General features: G+C 31.6%; 2 protein-coding genes across 2 annotated transcripts in view; both read right to left on the minus strand.

Moving 5' to 3' along the window:
- LOC130445697 (orexin receptor type 2-like) overlaps positions 1–21,558 on the minus strand; it is a 62,302-nt gene that overhangs the window by 9,696 nt on the left and 31,048 nt on the right. The window contains exon 4 of the mRNA XM_056781509.1: positions 18,807–19,025. Coding sequence (XP_056637487.1) covers positions 18,807–19,025 — 219 coding nt within the window. The remainder of the gene's footprint in view (positions 1–18,806; positions 19,026–21,558) is intronic.
- LOC130445696 (facilitated trehalose transporter Tret1-2 homolog) lies at positions 157–4,013 on the minus strand. Its single transcript, XM_056781508.1, has 2 exons — positions 3,742–4,013; positions 157–1,690 (listed from the first exon to the last, which is right to left on the minus strand). The coding sequence occupies exons 1-2, from the start codon at positions 3,881–3,883 to the stop codon at positions 345–347; spliced, it is 1,488 nt and encodes a 495-aa protein (XP_056637486.1). The 5' UTR covers positions 3,884–4,013; the 3' UTR covers positions 157–344.

Genomic DNA, 21,558 nt, shown 5'->3' on the forward strand with positions numbered 1-21,558 from the left:
GAGTGAGGGAGCGTTTGTAAATCAATAACAAAATGGCTTCCATTCTTCAATTCCCTTCCCTAGTGGCAAAAAATACTGATACCTAATACGCTACGGACACTGTTCTGTACTTTGTCCATGATTGTAAATGCCAATGAAGTCTTAAATAAAATCAACTACCAAAACAAACAAATTTATTTTAAAAGATCTCAAAATTACATTGTTCTAAATCAACAATAGTTAAACAAATCTTACACATACAATTTTCTTATCACAGAAAATAAATAATTTAGTTCTACCTTTTCTATATTATTAAAAAATACTTCAAAGTAATATCGCCGGTTCTTAGAGTAAAAACTCTCATTCTATTTTTGACAACGTGATTTAATATAATCTTGTATTTCTATCAAAGTTTTTCCTTTAGTTTCTGGTATGAATAAATATATAAATATGGCCCCAAATACACAAAAACTACTGTACAGCCACATACACCACTGCATACCGAATTTTTCAACTATAATAGGAAACGTGAACGATGATAAAAATGATAAGATTCCCAAGAATGTCATCGCGACGGATAAACCTGCTGCTCGTAAATCTGACGTGAAGAACTCTCCTATTATAGCACCTGGTACCGGTCCAACGCCCAAAGAAAAAAATATGATATAACTTATTATGCAAACTAACGGTAACCATTGCAATTGTAAGATAAATGGAGAATCGACTGCTTTTAAGTGGAAGAATAAACCTAATACAAATAAAGGTACGCCAATTCCTATAGACGAAATTAATAACATCAACCTTTTCCCCGCTTTTTCAATAACCAATGATGTTAGTAAAAAACTGATTATTTTTACTGCTGCTACATAAATAGGCATACTACTACTATCAAATTTGGTACCAGCTGCAAGGAATATAGGTTCCATAAAAGGTAATATGATGCCTATTCCACAAAACATGTGTAAAGATACGAGCGTGCTACCTAACATCAAACTATATCTTCTTTCTTTGGTTTCAAATAGAGATAATATATTTGGTTTCTTTCCACTGGCATTAGCTTTTATGGTAGCCTCCATTTTAATAAAATCTTCATGGATCTCTTTTTCAGTTTTATTATTCCTGAGTTTTCTTAATGTACGAATACATTTATCTTTTTTACATTGAGATAATGTATAAACAGGAGATTCGGGCGCAAAAAAGAAGAAGAACAAGAAAATTAGAAATGGTAATGTTCCTATCAAAGTGAAATCTCTAAATGAAAACAATGATCCTAAAGAGTAGCCAAGGAGATTACCCACAGGTAGAAAAGCAGAATACAGACATCCATATCTGGCCCTATTATGATCCTCGCATATTTCTGTTACATAAATTGGATAAACAGTTAACCCGCCCATAAAGAAAAAGAACCATATACACCGAATTATGATCATGAGAATTATTTTTTTACTGAAAGCAATAGATATTGCAGAAGAAACAATTCCAATTCCTGCTAATTGGAGTGTACGTTTCCTCCCTATTTTTTCCGAAACATAACCATGTATCAAAGCGCCAAACAACATCGATAAAGATGGTAAACCGGCAAGCAACGATAACTCCAGGACGGTTATACTCCGACCAAGTGGATTTTCTTCAGTGTTATTAGATTTTAAAGTTGGTATTACAGCAGAAGTCCAAACGTAGGCTTCTCCAGATAAAACTGCCAACATTGAACCTAAAAAATTTAAAAAAAAACGAGTTGCTAGAAGAGAAACAGTAAATTTGACAACCCTCAATCAGTAATTTAGTCATATAACTATTGCAGTAAGTGATTGCACACACACACATCAAATTATGTACATATTGTGCAGCATTGGATACACTCGTTTTAAATCTCTTAATTGTAGCACTTTCTGGTATACGACTTTTTTCTCTTTTCAACAGGCAAAAGTACTGAGCACACTGATTATACTACCACTATAAAAACACTCAAAATTATACCGTCTAACATGCGTTTCAATAACCATGCCTCTGAAAACGATAACGTCAGACAGTGTTGGTATAGGGGTAATATAAACAGTGTGTTCACTACGAATATCACCAACAGTTTCAGAAATTCTAGCCTAACAGGCCCAAGAACAATTCAAAGAATTGAGTTGCTGGCACGTGAAGATACTATGTATAATTGACTATTACGAAAACATGAATTTTCTATATTATGATAACAAAAAATCAAGAGTTTGCCAATTTGTTAATCATAATGGTGAAGGAGGGATTAAACGGTAACTGAATTCGCTTAAACACAAAGAATATATTCGTTGGGATCATTTGAATCCTCGAAATTACAACTAACTAATTTACTATCAGGCTTTGTTTTCCTTTGTTTCGCAGTTAATAGATTTAAATGAATGTAGAGTACCATCGATTTGATTCTAGGTTATAAAGTTTTAATCATTCACATCTTCATTCTAAGCGACCAAAATTGTTCGCTTGTTTGAGAACTTGTAGTTTTCGTGGTTAGTGTTTATGTTGGGGAATACTTTTCCGATGACTCTTGTCTTTTGATGATACAAGAACGGCTATTAATAATACAAATCCCATTTTTGCACACAGTTGAAGTTTCTTCACCCAGCATAAAAGAGCTGATGCTTTGAGACATTATTCGACGGAAATCGCTAGATAGTAAAATCATTACGGCACCAATAATTCCCAAGTGCTAATTGCAATTTCGCGACGTGAATTATTCCTATAATATACTGAATCTGACTTGATCAAAATTTTAATATATAATGATAATAATGAGTTGGACTAAACAATTTGAAACTTTTTTTGTTTTTTAGCAACATTATTCTGATATTTTAAAAATCTAAAATTCGCCAATATCTGAATATTGAGGATAATCGACGATTATATAAAATTTTCGGAATTAACAAAAAATAACACATTTTATAACGTAATGTTCTTAGTGGATAGAGAGAGAAATAGTTTATTGTCAAAAAATTGTTGCAATTTTTAGACAAAAGCTTGTGAAAACAAGAAAAAACATAAAAATAACTAAATAAAGATACAACAAAAATAAAATTTCAATATACACCAAAAAACCACACTGAGTAACAAAACTAAAGGTGGTAATATAGGAATAAAATATTATTATTAGAATAGAAGTCATTTACAGAGTGGAAGGCACTTTCCAGTAAATATGCCCTCAAATTACTGCGGAATGCCGAAAAAGATGATATCGATTTAATTTCAATTGGCAAATGATTGTGCATTTTTTGTATTGTAAAATATTGAGCCCTTAACTAATTTTGAACGTGTAGTTGATAGGTGTGTGCTCCGCGTTCCTAAGTGCAACGATCCTTGCGAAATTGGAGAAGCGTGCTTAGGAATTAGGCAAACAGATTCAAAGATAAATAAGGAAAGAAGAGTCAGAATTTTTAATCTTTTAAAGAAGTTCCTGCATATATAACAGCTCTCTTTTGTAGTTTGAAGATTCTCTTAAATTGAGTCGCAGTTCTTTGGAAACTGATCTCAGCGAAAAGCATTCTGAAAGAAGTCGATTTTTTATGATTGATTATGTTCATTTTAACCTATATAACGATTAATCCTAATTAAAATTTAGTTATGATATGATTAAGCAATGTCTTCTAACAGGTTTTCAAATCTGAATTAACAAGTTGATAAAACTCATTCAAAGAAAAAAAATATATTGAAACGAATGGTTACTTTCAATACGAAATCAAAATATTCTGAATTGGAAAGGATAAGTATCTGATAAATATTTACCTCCAATAACTATAGCTACCAGATATAAAGTATCAGACTTTTTTCCATTCTCCGGCTTGAATTCTTGTACCTTTGTATCAGATGTTAGGATATCGGGTTTTTCTGGGATATATTTCACTTCTTTTAAAGTTGTCGAATCCATTTTAGATTATTTTGAAATTCCCCGTGTCATAACCCACTTTTAATATAGCATTCGTCTAATAAAATTCAGTGTTTTTATTCCATATATAATATATATAATTCGTTCTATATAATGTAACTTATCAAAGAATGAATATTTATTTTAGAATTATTACTTTTATATACGAAGTAGAAAATATATTAACTGATAAAAATGGAATTTATTCACGGGATAAGAAAAATATATAATTTCATCTTTATTTCATTCAAAATGAAAGTACTGTTAGTTACTAGTTTTATTTGTGAGTAAAAGTTCTTTACAAGATGTAAAGATGGCAACAATGAATTTTTCAATCAATTTTTTAACATTCTTTGTTTAACTCGATTAAATATGTGGATTAGGAGATATATAGATAGAAAGCCGTTCGCCATAAAGAGACATTCTGAAGAAAATTATCATAAATTGTAATTATTCATTGAAAATAATAACTGGAACATAATTAAACGTTTCTAATTGAATTGCAAACTGTCGAACATCGTGTTACTTATTGAAATTGAGAAGAGAAGTAAAGAGAAAAAAGCACGTTCGTTTCAAACCGCTACTGCATTACTTGTTTTTTACCACATCCGTCTAGGACAGCCTCAAGGCGCGTGGTCTCGGTTATTTAATAACAAGACCTCGTATACAAAAAAGATCAAGAATTTACTTAAGACATCCTTGAGCAGCACACACACTGGAATAGTCAATATTGAGATCGCTACATAGAATTAATGTCATTTTTAGAGGTAACGACTCCAGTAACTGTGTAATTTTGGAAAAGTCGTTGTTTGTGGACATAATCACAGTACCATTCCATTGGGATTGTTGAGCAGTGTACATTGGAAATTCCGGTTAATTTTTCGTAGGTACTTATTTGAATCTTTATTACTTCACAATACATCTATTTATTCAGCAATAAGATTTCTATTTGTTTTTAAATCAGCTTCTCTTTTCTACAAGTATAATCTTCCGTCTTGAAAATTTCGAATGGTAAATATTTGCATAAGATAAAATATTCAAATTGAAGTCATTTATGCTTGTATTATCTAAAAACAGTCTCTCTGTTTAATAGTAATTTTGTCTAGTCATGATTTGTCGTCTACGAGGTGCGAGCGAAAACATATTTTTATATAAACTGGGACGTGATAAAAATTCCGGTAGTCCACAAATTTACAACATTTAAGATTATAAATCTTTTCATACAGTCCTGTTCTAACTTATCTAATTATATTATCTACGCATCTCAAATGAAAATGCTTCTATAACTAGGTTGCAGATGATCTGCTAAGAGTGATAAAATTACTTTGTTTTTGTTGTTACTTTTATAAAATACTGAAAAATTAAGGACGATAATATTGACTCAATAACAATCTCTGTGACCTCTATTTATAAAAATCGACAATGAACAACAACGGTTGTACGTTGAGTTAACAAAAATCAAAAAAATTCTAAATTAAAATTCAATTATAAAGAATAAAATTATAAAGAATATCCAAGATTAATTTGAAAAATTGGAAAGATGAAAAACAATATTTCATGTTAATAAGGACTTTTCTGACTGTCTGATATTTTTTAGTAATTCAATTCCACTACAAATTTTGATTAGATTAGAATATTTTTGTTAAATAACCACATAAAATCGAATAAGTTAGAAATAAATATGATGATTTGAAAAATCAGGTGAATATATAGGAGGACTGACCATGGCCATGACCATGATAATATTCAAAATAATTCCTTTCTGCAAAAATGCAGAGACTCTAAGTCATTTTTCTGAAATTTGGCGACCAGAATATCTAATATCACCCTCGTCGAAGCTGTTCATTTGGATGCGTTTCTTTTACGGTGTTTTTTGGTTTTGAGAAAATCACAGGGCAGTGAATCCGGAGAATAAGTAGATTGTCGTGATACAGCATTCATTCGGGATGTCTACAATAATTCATTCACGGCTGTCAAACAAGCAGATGAACATTGTTTTTACTTTCGACTTGATAATGCGAGCTTCTTTCGCTTTGGATCATTTGGTGATAGTCACTGTTTATGGTTAGGGCTCGTACTGAAAAATCAACTTTCATCACCTGTAATAATACTGTTAACCAAGTAAAATCACTTTCAAATAGTCTTCTGCGATTGATATTCGATGATCACAACTTTCTCATCACAAAATCTTGACAAAATTTGTCTGATTTTGATTGTTGATCTCGTTTTCCATTATTTGAACTACTAACTGACTATCTTGGTATGCGTACTTCGCGCGCTGATTTAACTCTTTGTGAGATATTTATCATCCTCCTCCTGAAATCATCTTTAACCTTTGTTGTATGAAAAAAACTCAGTTAATTTAATATTTACTCGCATTGAAGTCATTAAATTAATATCAGAGTTCCTTACAATATGACAGCTATATTTTATTGTTTTGCTGAGATTATCAATTTTTAAAAATTATTACATGCAATGAAGTTTGAGAAACTTGAAATAAACTTTATTTAAATACAACAGCAAACTAGAAATATATTTTCCGTCGGGTATAAATATGTGTTATTCATAGTTGATTATGGCTTTTCCAAATCTACGTAATGTCTGTACTTGTGCTTTAACAGTGCTAGTAACTTCAAAGCTAAGCTTGACGGGAAACTGAACTCTTTTGAATTGGAATGGAAGCTCAGTGGAAATACACAAAACTGACACCTCAAAAATTCAAATCGTTTCATACTTCATTACTGGAATAGGCTGGATTTTGATTTTTTGACAAATATTTTTTTCATAAAAAGTATCTTATGTGTACAAAGTTTCATGATGATGGGTTAAGTAGTTTTCGCGTGAAAGCGTAAAAAAATAAAATTTATAACATTAGTAACGATTTTTATTTCAATTTTGTATTGAAAAATGAATTTTAGGTTAGAATACAATAAGCGGATTGCAGGTGAGCTGAAAATTTCCAACATATTCCACTGTTTTCGTTTTACAATGTACTGAAACATTGTTTTCCATATTTCAATATAAATTAGTTTGAGTTGAGTATTGAACGTAAATAGGAAAAATATATTCGCTAATTTAAAGCGTAGAAACTAAATTGAGTTCATAATACATCGATAATTAATTATTTTCAACCACGAAGCTCTTCATTTGAAGAATTTTAATTCAAATAAAAACTAAAATATCCCAATAAACTGAAAACTCTTATTTTAATTAGTTTCAATTTTCATACCTGTAGTTTCATACCTTAATCATGAAATTTGGATTAGTGGTTGACGTTTTTATCCTCATACCAAATTGGAAGATTTACCTCCCCGGTGAATTGAATCAGAACACAAAACTAATCAAATTCGAACAAACTAAAAGAATAGAATAATAAAATGACAAAGTTTATACCTCAAATCGTCCTGTAAAATATGAAACTATCGGCTTTGACTAGATATTAACATTTTAATTGGATTTTACGTTTTGAATTGGATGTTAACCATGTTAATTTGTGATTTCCAGAGCTATATAATGCGTAAAAATTGTTCGTAATTGCAAATAATATCATGACAAATAAAGAAATATTATCGAAATGTCAAGATAATTTTTTATCAAATAAGGTTGTAACATTTTATGCATATATAGGATTACGATGAAGTATTGTGCAAAAATTATAAAAAGTACATTTTTTAACATAAAAAACACGTCACACGGTTTTTGTACCATGTGTTTTGACATAAGAAAAAGAAACAAGAAAAATAACTTTTTAACTAAACCGTCCATTAAACAAAAGTATTTCTTAGAAGAATCCTTCAAACTGTGTCCAGCTCACTATTTGACATAGATCAAAACTATCAATAACCTGATGTTGAAAGTTAACTATCATATGCGGAGCGGCAACATTCGCAAACGTACTAATGTCGTGGGCTGCCATTCTGATCTCATATTCGGCGGGAAATTTGAAAAAAACGGTAATCTATAGGTTTTATAACAACAACAAATCAAAATGGAAGTACCAGGACTTCCCTCGAAAGCTGAGCTTATTCTCCTCTCCATATCCCTTAGTTATACAAGTCATTTCATGTCTAATTCATTCTCTCAAGTCTTTTGAATCGTTTAGTCGGATAAAGTGGATCCGACTTTTTGAATGTCCCCCAGAAAATAATGGAGACGGATACGATCACGTTATTCAATCCACCTTTCTTCAAACATCAAGATGGTCTTAATGTCTTGATGTGGTAATTCACCATCTTATTAGAACCAAATCCTGGTACCATATTTTCTCTTTTATTTGAATCTGGAAATGCTGCAATTGAGTTCGAAGAACTGCCATATTAAGATGTTCCGAATATACCTGCTGTTAAATTCTCGCGAAAGAAATAAGGACCATTAAATCGTCGTCTAACGATTCTTACCGAAATATTTAATTTAGGAGGCGCTTGGTGAGTTTTATGTGAAACCAGTGGGGATTTTCTAGAGCCCGGTGGTGACAATTGTGTCGATTTATTCTAACACTTAAACAAAACGTTACTTCATATGGAAGTAGTACACTAATTTGGATTTTCATCACAATGCCTTATGAAGATTTTGTGAAATGCCAAACGTCTGTCCGAAACATCTCTTGAGAGCTCGTAAATAAATTGAACTTTGTATGGGTGAATTTTTTTGTTCTCTATAATCTTTATTACAAACGACTGACCATAATTTGGTTCTCTGACAGTTTCTCTTGTTTGTCAATGCATACTTACTATATTCATATTAATTATGGTTCGTCATAGATAAACATGAACTCGATGGACGCTTTTGTCGATATGTATCTCTTCACCAGCTCGCAATTGCTATGTATTTTTAGTATGAAGGTTTGATTATATTCTAAATCAAACATTTCATAATAAAAAAATGTTTTTTGTTACCTGTCAATGGAAATAAAACAGCAAACGTTTCTTCTGACACAGAAACACTAATGTTATTTATCAAACACACAAAATACATCAGAAGTTGATAGTAATCGGTTTACTAGCTTGATCCAGAATGGCAGATGGTTCTTCTTAAGTGATTATCCTGTTTTACTTTATTTGATGGAGCTTTTATTTTACACGCATCGAAAGAGTGGAATCATTCTTTAAAAGGCGCGTCATGCGTGTCGAATTAAACCCTATGGAGATTTATTATTGTACGATTGTTGAATCCTATTGATGTTATATATGTGATAGTCACTATATATTGATATCCAGAATATTGTCATTGGTGTGACATATAAATAAGAATATAGTGATAAGAGAACTGCATTCTTTAATTTCTACAAATTTAAATTTTTGTACATCGATGTTACCCTCTTTTGCTTTTATTATTTCGGTGCACAATTTTGGCATTCTGTAGGACACTACTTTCTGACTTCTCTGTCCGATTTGGCCCACAACTACACAATAAATTTTCCTTTCCGATTCTTTCAAATTCCCTTTGCACAGCGTCGAGAAATGCTGGTACATTTTCCTTCAATATTTCTATATAGCTTGTTTTTTCCAAAATCCCTTTCATTTTCATCGGGTCTCCAGTCGCCCTTCTTCTAAAACATCACGAACCAACAGTGTTTTACGGTCGAGATTACCCATGGATCTAACCATGGGTCCGTTTTTTCTTTGACCTGTGTCAATCACTTTTTCTGACACCCAAAATCCTTTTTAGCATACTGCAATCTCTTCATTTTATTAGATTTCTTCACTGCCACCTGTAGAAGGCAAAGGTTATCTCTGGGATCCTCAGAGGTTGTGATTTTTCGAAGCCGCCATGGACGTTTTCTATCGCCAAAGCTTCTTATTTTATTTTAATATGGAGCTGATTGGATTAATTTAGGTACTACTCGAAGGAAATACAATTATTGACGTTAATATTAATTCTCTTAGTTGCCGCTTCTCATACCATATACATCATTCAGTTTGTAACAACATGCATTTGAAATCTATTTTTGTGTCTCTTGTTTAAAAAAAACTCCAGTTTTACTGTGTCATTAGGAAAAATGAAAACTAAGACTACCTTAATGATGTGTCTTTTTTCTTAATATTGCAACCTCTGTTCGAAAGCTGCTTAGTTAGGCATTTCATAAGATTATAATGAAAAGCTTTGAATAGTTCACAAACTAGCTATCAAGGGCTATTTGCATCAGAGGTAATAGTGAAGTTTTACTACTCGGTAGATTGCTTTTGTAAACATTATCAACTTTGCCTTTACTTCCTGCTCTATTACTTCATTAAATGTATTATCTAATTAATCACTTAGAATAGTATACGTGATGGGTGACTTCATAGAGTTTAATAAAAGTTTCCGTTTTTTATCCAGCGTCACCATTATAATAAAACATTATTGGAATTATATGACCATAAGTACCGCAAAAGGACACAGATTAAGATCGATATATCTTATATAATTGATAAATAAGTACCTCCATAGTAAATTTAGAAGAAGGAAGTTCCATATTTTGTGCAATTGCATTTTATAGAAAAGCTCAACATGCCAGACTTTGTAAAATGCCTGGGCTATTACTAGAAATACAGTTATATACCGTTCCGTCTGCAGATGAGTTCAAAATTATATCTATGTACTTGATAAAGTACATAGTGCTTCCCTCAAAGTACAGGTTATTTTTTTTAGATTGACTTGAAAATATTCATTTTATAGTTTAATCTACTCCTTATCTAACTACAAAAGATTAAAAGTGATATTTGACAAACACATAGATGAGAGGAATAATAATTGATATGGATGTCACTTACAAAACGCACTGCCAATCCGAATTCGATGTTAAACAATATAAATCAATCAATAAATGCAGTATAAGCTAAATGAGTCCGTGACATACACGAAATATTAAGTTTCCACCTGAAAATCAATTTAAAACGGATTGAATATTTAATCTAACCTTGAATCATCTATAATAACTAGATTTTGAGCTGTTCGTTAGAACTTTTCCAGTTTTCTTTCTGTGTGGTGTAGAGTAGATAAATGATCTACAGTTTCAAACCTAACACAGCTCATTTGAGACTGGTATCGAATATAAACGACAAAAAAGGTATTTTTCTATTGGTTCACTTATTCTGGAATATGCTATAATATACAACTTGATATACAACTTCTGTATAAATATTATCAGTCTCCTTCTTTATTGACGCCTGACGTAACATCTAACCAAAGACCTCGAACGAATAAGTACCTTAAATGTGTTTTGTGTAAGCATGAAACAACCAAAACTGACAGTCTTGTAAAATGAAAATAACGGTTAATGATTAATTAATTAATGATTGATTGATTTTTATAGCTTTTCCAAGCAAAATAGGATATTAAAAACAGCAAAGACGTTCATTTTGAGTACATGTTTTTTATGATGTTTCTGAAGGACTTTTCGGAAACTATAATCGGGCTCAGGTTGATCACCTATCAGATGATTGCTGATTTTAGCCCAGAACGATATTTAGATAAGAACGTCGCGTTCATTTTTCGGTGCAAACTTTTGATTTTTATCACTTTTTTATGAGTTAATTCGTCTTCTCTTAATTCTATCATATTTATTCAATTTTACTCTCACTCACACGGATTTCGCACATAATTTCAATACTAGTTTATGATGAAATACTGAATAGTACAAAAACCGCAAACATCAGTAATCTATCAATGACGCTGCTCATTAGAATTAATAGTTTACAGTCATTTTAAGTTTAAAAAACCAATAGACTAATGAAATAACCCGTCAGAATTTACCCACCGGTCTACAAGGGTAGAAAAGAACATATGACCCGATTAACTTTATCAGAACAACAATGAACGAGATCCGGGTTAGTTTCCGAACATTCAGATCATGATTGGGTTAATTCGATCGGAGTTTCCGAAAAGTCTTTATGTACCTCAAAATTTCAATCACAAAATTGTGTCGCGAGATTGCAGATTCATTCACAAGCAAACAACAAAGTAAAAGGAAGAGAAGAATGAAATGCACTTAAATCATTGAAAATATACATTTTATAATTGAGAAAATTATTTTTAAACGTATTTTTTCTCTGGAAATTGGTTCCTTCCGAGAATATAATTCAACATTAAATCACAATGTAAGATTTGTATAATAGGATTCATTGTTCAGCTCAAGAATATAATCTCTTTAAACAATTATATGGAAAACTAAGATCAATGCAGCCTTTATTGTAAGCCCGAGTGAGAAACTGGATGGCTGGCTAAGTGGACATATAACACTAAAATTTAATTTCGGTTTCTGATTACCACCATTAATTATAATTATTGCTGTTCAAGTTTTGCCAATTCCAATTTAATTCTACGGTACTGGGTCAATTTACAAATATATTTCTTGAATAATATATAGAATGTCCCAGAAGGGATTTTGTGGAGAATTGATGATAAAAATGGGCTTTCGGTAAATTTCCTGTATCTTTTTGCTTTTAGGATTTTTCTAGGATATTTGTGGCTAGGTTAGATAACAGATATTAAAATATACATGACCAATGTTTAGCTGCACAGACGAAATCGTTCAGTATTTTTTGAACAGTCCTCGTATCTATTCAAATATAAAGCCATCGATTTGCTAATGGATACTTCAACCAGCGCAGATTAACAATAAAACGTTGAAGTACTGGAGGAGTGTATCATTACGGATTATCAGTTGTGCAATAAATTTCAAAATTCCCTTTTAGTTTAATTCGATAAACCACACTATCCACCATTCATTAACCTACATTTGGTTAAAATTGAAAAAACATTCCTGATTTTACGTTTGTGTTAACGTATGATCAAATATAATATATCAAAAACGTTTATTCATATAATAAAAAATTCTAGAATTTATTAAGAGTGTATTAAGTCTGCCGTTCCTTCTCAAAATAATCCGTGCCTTTTGTGGTTAAGCTCATTTGAATTTAAACCACATTATCTCTAGTTAGTTCCAAAAGCAATTAACATTTTTATGAATACAGAGACAAACAAGGTATGAAAAGAAGAAAGTTGGATAGCTTTTGAAGTTGCTGGTGAGGGTGTGGTTTTACAGTCAGAGAATTGTAAACCGCAAAATCTCATCAATGAAATTTACCAACAATCAATGAGTGAATAAAAGCTAGACTGCCAGAATACTGACATTGAAGTATTTTAATGTGATTCATTCTAATTCATACGTAATCTGATCAAAATTGACCCGAATTGGTGCATTTGAACTGCCTGTTTTGGAAGCTGTAGAAAACTTGCCTTAACAACAATAACATCAAAATAGATGAGGTAATGATAATCGTGTTGACATCTGAGAGATATCAGAGGCTCTTAACATATTTTGGCTCATTTTTTGATGATGTCGTTTTTGAAATTGCCTCGCAGAAGAAGCAAACGTTTGTTTTTGGCGCAACTTATTGCCTGAAATGACTTTGTTCAAAGAGATAATTAAGCTGCGAAATACTATTTCTGAAAAATAATTAATGAAGAAGAGAACATGACAACAGAGGATGTAAACTTGATGGTGATTCATGAAGAATAGGAAAATAATAGATAATAACAGATGAAGATGTAGTGGAAGATATGACCAGTAAAGATGCAAATCATGCAACACATGTACTTTAATCTTCGGTGAAGTGGGCGAGAGAAAGTAATTTTTTTACTAGTGACATTCGTTTCAATAAAAGGTGTCTTCACAAGGTTGGTCTTCCACGAAACCGGCATTTTTGTGGACCAATATACGAAGATGGTCCCAGAAGTACCAAGCCTGACCTAGAGATCGGTTATTTTGTGTTCCCATATGTGAATAAATGCTCGGGGGTTAAAGATTTTCCAGCAATGAAGAGGCGATGTTTGCAGTTTATGGCTATGTTGAGGAGCTTAATGATTCTTATTATGAAAAGGGTATCTTATTGAATATCGCTGGAAAAAGTGTATAGAGCTGAAATGAGATTACATTGAAAAGTTGTTATATTTTTGTGAGTTTTTTTTGTTAGGACCATCCTCGTAGAACAATTTAATGAAAGTTTACAGTAATTTTAAAATATTATCGTTTCTTTTTTATATTTCCTTGTCGGGCAAGTAACTGCCGAATTTTAGAAGCAGCATTTTTAATAGGAAAGTTATTTAGATTGCTAAATGCAAACAAAAATTTTCGAAATCATGTCACCATCAGTCGCAATGTGTAAAAAAACGCTCTCAAATTATTTAAAACTGATTTTTATAAAGATAGAAATTTCCCATCTTTTTTTTCACTAAATTTAGTATTTAACTTCATTTTCTTGAAATGCTTAATTATAAAGTCATGTTTAAACTTGATATATCTTTTTCCCTTAAAAAGATTCATAAGCACGACTGTCACCGGTTAAAAATTCGTGATGAATGTTATGAAATAACTTTTAAAATTTTCGTCGCTTGACGTGTCCCAGTACCTTTTATCTTAATTATAACTGGATACGTAAATATAAAATCAGAAGCAGGAATAATATGGTTGAGATAATTTTGCATAACGGCAATTTATTTCACCACAGTTCACTTGTTCTAATTTTAATTCAGTTATAATAATCTGGATGGCTTTATTTAATATATTACAACAATTCTTAATCGAGGATATAGTGGAATCAAGTGATTACCTTTACTACACTATTATGGGACTTTGGAAATCTCTTTGAGGCTTACAGGAAAAGGAAAGTTATACAAGTTTGTAGTGGAGCTTCTGTGGGTGGTTCATCCCTCAAGGGTAATTATTTAAATAATTGAGCCACGTAACTCGTGTTTACCTATATTGTTACTGATACAACCGTTTTATCTATCTATTATTTGGAGGCGAAAAATTAATTTCGGTAGTATAAGATAGTATAAAATAAAACGAGGAAAAGTCTTTAATCAATCACATATTTTCCATTTTGCACAATCACAAATTTCTGGTCCTTATCGGCAAAAAACTGATCCTGGTGCGATTGTGAAAGTTTGACCATGTAAAGAATTCCGCAAACTTTGAAATGAATGGTAATCAGATGCTGCCAGATCAAGGCTGTATAGGGAATGTGGCATAACTTCCCAGCCAGTCTCCTATAGTTTTCTACGAGTTACCAAAGATGCGTGAGGCCTTGCATTACCATGGTAGACACAAAACCTTTCCGATTTGACAATTCTGACCGTTTTTCTTTGATTGCTCCATCCACTTTCATTAACTGTTGACAAATATACATTAGAATTTATCGTTTGGTTTCTAGGAAGCAGCTCAAAAAACAGAACACTTTTGCAATCCCACCAAACTGATAGCGTGAACTTCATTGTTGTTTTTCAACTTTCTATGTGATTTGTGCTGATTTATCTTGTTTGCTCCATGAGCGTTTTAGAACTATGTTACAGTACATGACCCATTTTTAATCACCAGTGATGATTCTTCTCAACAAAGGGTCGGTTTCATTTTGTTTAAGATTAATATCACAAATGTTGACTCAAATATCAAGCGTCTTAACCAGCCCAAGACATTTTAAGTATTTTTCAATTGTTGTGTACGATACATGTAGCCGGTTCGCAACAGTTTATGACAATCCTCTTGAATTATGACTTTGATTTGCTCATCTTTGAGGAAAATATCACCAGAACCGAATTATTACTGAAGTTCAAGTTTATTATTCTTAAAGTTTCATGTTTTGGAACCTTTAAATCAATATGAACAGTGACGTTATATCTTCGTGGATTTTAGAAGAAAAAGCTCCAATTATTCCTCAACACGATTTTGCTGCTCATATTAAGGACTATACGGTGGTTTCTGGTGGTTAAGTTTGGGATTCTTACTGTTTCAGTAACAACAATTTTGACAGTTCTAAACCTTTGAAATGGAAATGGACCTCATCAGAAAAAAACCAATATCAAAACTGAAAAATCAATTAAGCATTTCATTAGTAGATGCGAGCCTTTCCCTGAAGACACATATTTTAAATTCTTGTGTCAATTGCATTGTATAGATGCAGTTTAGGATCAAAGTTTATAACTCGTTGCAAATTTCGTCGCTATAACTGTGAGTCAAACAATCTACAAAACACTCTCAATATTGTCTTCGATCCTAGATGTTTTGGACTAATTTTTGCTTGCGGTTTAAACGTTGAACCAGTCTCTACAAACCGCTTCACCTAAAGTTTAATTAAAATAGCACTTGGAGCTTCACTAATTCATCGTAGTCCATAATCAGATTAGTTCAATCGCGTGTATGAATGACAGTTCCCGTGAAAAGCTCGACGTTTCTCGTCGAAGTAACTCATTGTGATTTAAACTTGCTACCCACAAAAAGAGTTGATACAATGTGCACGTTGTATTGCATCTTACCGTATATACGTTGAGATCTGAGATCTGTAGTTGATCTAATCTTCTATAAGATTAAATAAGAAACAATAACATTTGTGTAATTAGAATCCGCCTTATTACACTGGACATATCACCTAAGTGGGAAGCATTTTTACATTTTCTCGTTCACCTTTCCTCGCCAATAAAACAGGGATGTGTAGACGAAAGCCATCTCCTAAGCCTTAAGCTATGAAATCCAATCTCAATTACTATATTATTGCTCCATAAATCTGAGATTTGTAAGGCTGGGGTTTATTTAGCGAAGAATGCCATGTTGGTAAATTTAACTGTATTGCGGCAAGGCTTGTTTATTTAATATTTAAAAACCGACGATTCGACTATACTGAAAGTTGTCTGGAACACAATAAATCTGCCACTATATCTCTTGGATAATCTTGAAGATTCTAAAGATGCAAGTTACTGTTTTCCAGAATCCCGAGGATTTAAATAAATGGAATATGATCAAAACTTTCAATTATATTAACTAGACATTAGATTGTGACAAGGTTTTATTGTTAATTGTACATGTTAACTTTCGTAAGATTGCTTGTCAATCTGATGTAATTTCAGCTACTAACCACCACAAAAATTGATACATAAAACTTTTGGAAGGTTTGATTAACAAATTATTAGTCGGTAAAGTTTATAATCGTTTCCGAAAGTGGACAAATACAATCAATATTCTTTTCTTACTGATCAGTTTTTGGGAATTTTTTATTATTACGAATACTGTCGTTCATATTCATACACTTCAGTGGAATGGGATAACTTTCTCAATTTCCTTTTGTAATGAACTGAATTGATAATATCGACATTTTCATGTTCCTTGAATCAGCAACTTTATTCTCAAACGTCCTGGACTCAGTTGAATACAGCCACAGTTCAGGGTCGAATAATTCAGACAAAAAGTCTCATCTACTAACTTTCTATGTTTAAAATGGAATTGATTTATTCAAAATACTTCTAAAATTAATCGAAATACTTCTTATAATGCAGACTTGTTCATATTTTGATCAATAAAAATAAAGCGTCCAAATAATTGCGTTCAATCACAATTATATTTATAGCGTTTTCTCAATAAGAGAATACAAATTGGTGCACAATAGAATACAAAGCAACAAATCTTGTGTAGGCGGTTGAGCTTTGTGATTTATGAATTAGTAACAATAGAAAATGTTGAGTCAACTCTTTCGAAATGATTACTGTTCGAAAGCCTCGAATAAAATGCTGAAACACGTTATTTGATTTTATATTGTACACATTTCTTGCCAATAATTTCTTTTCTTCAACCTCTTAACTGCAGCCCTCACCAACATTAACAGTCTTATCATATTATCAGTTTATGAGCGGATGCGAGGCGAAGCGGACCCGTGGCAGGAATGCAACGTCTTCGTCACGTGTTTGTAGAGAGTTAGTACCAGAGTTTAGGAAATTACAGAAAAAAAAATCATTATAAATTGTATCTTCATCGTTACTGTTCTTGTCATAAACACTTGGTGAAGAATTAATTGACTGTAATGAATTATTTCGGGGTGGCTCTGGATATTTTGGCATTGGACTTGATTGGAATTGATTACAAATCTTCAACCAAATTGTATTCGGATTCACTTTCACCACTTTTTCTGTTTTTATTCATCTTCTCGTCCATCCTTTGCATTAACTTTCTAATCATTTTATCCTCTTCCCATGTCTTTTTTTTAAATTACGATCATTAATTTCTCTGCTTTTTTGGTACCATATTACGTAACGATAAATAACTCTGTATCAATATCCGAATCTCCAAACTGCACCTACGTCTATTGCGCATCCTCAACGAATTCGCTGCGCGCGCGCGGCGTGATCGTTGTGCGCTCGCTCCGTTTTGAAAACGCTCGCAATCCGCTAGTATGATATGGCCCTAAAATATCGTACGTAGGGCCACTAAGAATAATTTCGTGAAAAATTTGTTGGATTATATACAAAAATAGTCAAAATTAATTTCATAGATCATTGTGAATTGCTTTGCTTTCTTGTTTTTATCATTTTCAAGTTCTTAGTCATTACGCAAAGTTTTTAACCTATCTACAATCGACTATATGAAATGATAATACTGTAGTACTAGTACCAGTAGTAAATGGATTCTTATCTTTATATTTAGCTTAAAAAAATAAATAATCATTCTCATATTTGATTGGATTGCTCTATTTTTTAATCATTGAAGTTTAGACACTGAAGCAATAGCTGGTTGATTTACCAGAGACGATTTATACACCTGGGCGTCTGCTCCATTCATGGTATTAAAATATACAATTCGAATAAAAAAATCCAAGTTGAATAACGATGAGTTAAAATTAATCAAACCACAATGGAAAATGTTCTGTCTGCAGATTCATGTGCAGTTTGGGTGCCAATTCGTGAAACACATATTTCTAATTTTGAATACCTCGAATGTAAACTCGGGAGTGGACAAGAATATTTATGTAATTAGGCCATAGAATGTCAACCTAGAGGGTCATAAATCTTTCGTGGATGAATGCATTTTCAGAACATATTCTAAACAAAGCATGCACATTTGAAACATTCAGAATTCATTCGAAATGGGTTCAAATTATTTATTTGTGATATAGTTACGTACCCATAGCTTGGTGTGGTGCCTTGCCAGATTTCCAAAGAACTCTGATGATTTGCAGATACGCTACCGACATGAAAAGCAGAGGAATGATGTAGAAAAATATCATTTTGACCAGAACGAAGATTAAATCGGTTTCAGTCGTCCATGTCGGCATACATTGTGTCAGATAGAGATATGTTTTGTGATAAGGTACCGCTGTTAAGTAAATCGGCTCAGGAAGCTCTGTAAAAAATAAAGCAATTAATTTATCTGTATGATTCAAGGTCCTTCAAGATAATATTATGAGAAGAAAGTTAAAAAAATATGTTTCGAATAAGTATTCCAATTCGTTCGCTTCAAACGACATATATCTTGTTTAGGATTGATTTAAAATGTCGAGTAGAAAGTGTAAACCAAGTACTGATCGTTGTTGTGAAGTTTGTTTATAGTTTCAAGAAAGAGAAGAAACCATATAAATTCGTTAAAAGTATATATCTCCAATATTTTGGATTTCCTGTTGCAAATAAATATAAAAGTGGGTGCCTGATATGTTTTGGAAAAGCTGTAGAATCGTCTGACTCCGGTGGTCATCAGGAGAAAACGTTGACCTTCGATTTGGTTCACCTATGCTATGGAGAGAACCTAGTTATCTTGAAAATGATTGCTACTTCACCCATATTACATTCGTAAGATCTACCACATTCAGTGTGTCCCGGTAAATCGAGTTTTTTGGAAAATAAAACAAGTGAAAATTAAAGAGTAATTATTACCAATTTATTAGATAGTTTACATAAGATTAAATCAATTATTTAAAGGTTTGTAAAGAGCAAAATTAAGGATTTTGGGATAAAAACATGTTAGGGGATTACTGTTGGTATATTATAAGAGAAACTAATTCAAATAGTTATAAAAAGGAAGCAATCTATATCCCAATACAATAGATCAAAACTTTTCCAATGAATTTTCGTAAAAACTGACTAAAGCGAATTCTCTTTAAAAAGTTGATTAGGTAAAAAGTTTATATTGAGTGCCCTCCTAAATTTGCACTCTTTTAACCTTGAGAAGAGAGAGAAGAGCTACAGAAATCTGGCATAAATCAAATCAATATTTCGACAAATGAATAAGAATGAGAAGTCATAGATAAGCAAAAAAGATTTTGCAAGCTAAAGAAACGAAGAGCCGTGTGGGATTTCAGGAAGAATAATCAACAAAACAGAAAAATTCCGTCAAGAATGTTATGTACGCAGTTTTTTTTTTCGTAGTGACAAATAAGCTTGAGCATTAACTTACAGTTACAGCAAACTAGTACACCTGCAGTTATTGAGTCAGTCAATATTTGCAGGTCAATGTTACATATTATTATGCATGGTCACACTGCAGACGGTTAACATACAATGATTTAGTCTTATGTGATTTATAGTTATTCAATCACCTAAAGAAAGATTACGTGATCGATGTTCCACTATGAAAAACAGATAAAGTAGTCAATAAATTTTTTTGTAGTTTCTGAAAAATGACCATCACTTCAAGCTTTCAAATTCTAGCATCAATGTGCATAGATGTCGGTGATGATTAGTTTAAACATAAATAAAATAATTTTTCTAAAAAAACTTATTATTTGTTATTGTAAATTGAATTGAAAAGTTGTTTACACTTATCATTTTTCATAATTTTCTAAAAGAACATATTTTTAATAAGAGATTATCACATTTTGTCTGTAAGTTGTCGGTGTGTGTGCTTGTGGATATTAGTTCATCGAATTTGGAATAAATCTTGTTAATCATATAACATACAAAACATGCATACTCGTATAAAACAAAATGATATATTCTAAAAAATTATAATCATTATTTTAATAATAGGAAAAAAACTTTTCGGAATTGTTGTACAAAAGTTTTTGTATAGGTTTTCAAAATAACTAAATTATATAACTTTGAACAATATTTTCAATTCTTGTTTGTGACACATCTAGGGTACGTATCTTACTATCTAATTCATAGTATTCAAATAGCGTCGTCTAAGTCGTTACTTGAATTTTTATAGATCAAATTTCTCATAAAATCTTTGTAATAACGCCTCAATTTTTATGAGATTTCGATCATATTTGTAGATCTTATCTTATAACAGCGTTTCACAACACAAATATACTACATCTAGTATTAAAATGATGTCCAATATCCTTTAAATTTAGCCACAAAACTGTTATAAGTGTATCATACTTAATTTCTTTCACTTTGATATCATTCACTTACTAGAATATGGTTTAGTAATTTATTTTGTTAATATTCTATAGAAATTAGCTTAAATTCTGAATCCAAACAAGTCGATAAAAGGATTAAAATTTATATAGGCTTTTCCAAGAAACTGATTACTGCAAAAAGCTATTCTCCACACAATATCGTTCTTTTGAAGCCGCTAAATTTCCCTTCGGGTGTAAATATACTTATCTGAGGAAATTGCTTCTATGTCAGGCATTATTAAGAAACGCGGTTTCTAAACTTTCCGAACAGGATTGTTTTGGGGAGATATTTGTATCTGATATAATAACCGAAACAACAATTAAACACGGAATCAAAATATCAAAATTTCACGTCAAAACATTATTTCTTGTAAATATTGCAAACATTCGATTGATATTCAAAATGTTTACTTCAGACTGTCTTTATTCAAAAACTTATAGAGTCGTACTTTACTTACTACATAGTTTATCACAAAAGAAATATACTAAATGAGAAGAAAGCAATAATTATAAACATCTAAGATTATAAACAGTACC

This window comes from Diorhabda sublineata, chromosome 6 (genome assembly GCF_026230105.1).
Source record: "Diorhabda sublineata isolate icDioSubl1.1 chromosome 6, icDioSubl1.1, whole genome shotgun sequence".
NCBI lineage: Eukaryota > Metazoa > Arthropoda > Insecta > Coleoptera > Chrysomelidae > Diorhabda > Diorhabda sublineata.

What these genes read in the sequence shown, in the direction of transcription:
- LOC130445696 (XM_056781508.1), bottom strand. Translation starts at nt 3,883, where the DNA reads ATGGATTCGACAACTTTAAAAGAAGTGAAATATATCCCAGAAAAACCC. An exon ending in GGTAGCTATAGTTATTGGAG is followed by an intron (nt 1,691 to 3,741) that starts GTAAATATTTAT and finishes TAAATTTTTTAG; the next exon opens with GTTCAATGTTGGCAGTTTTA.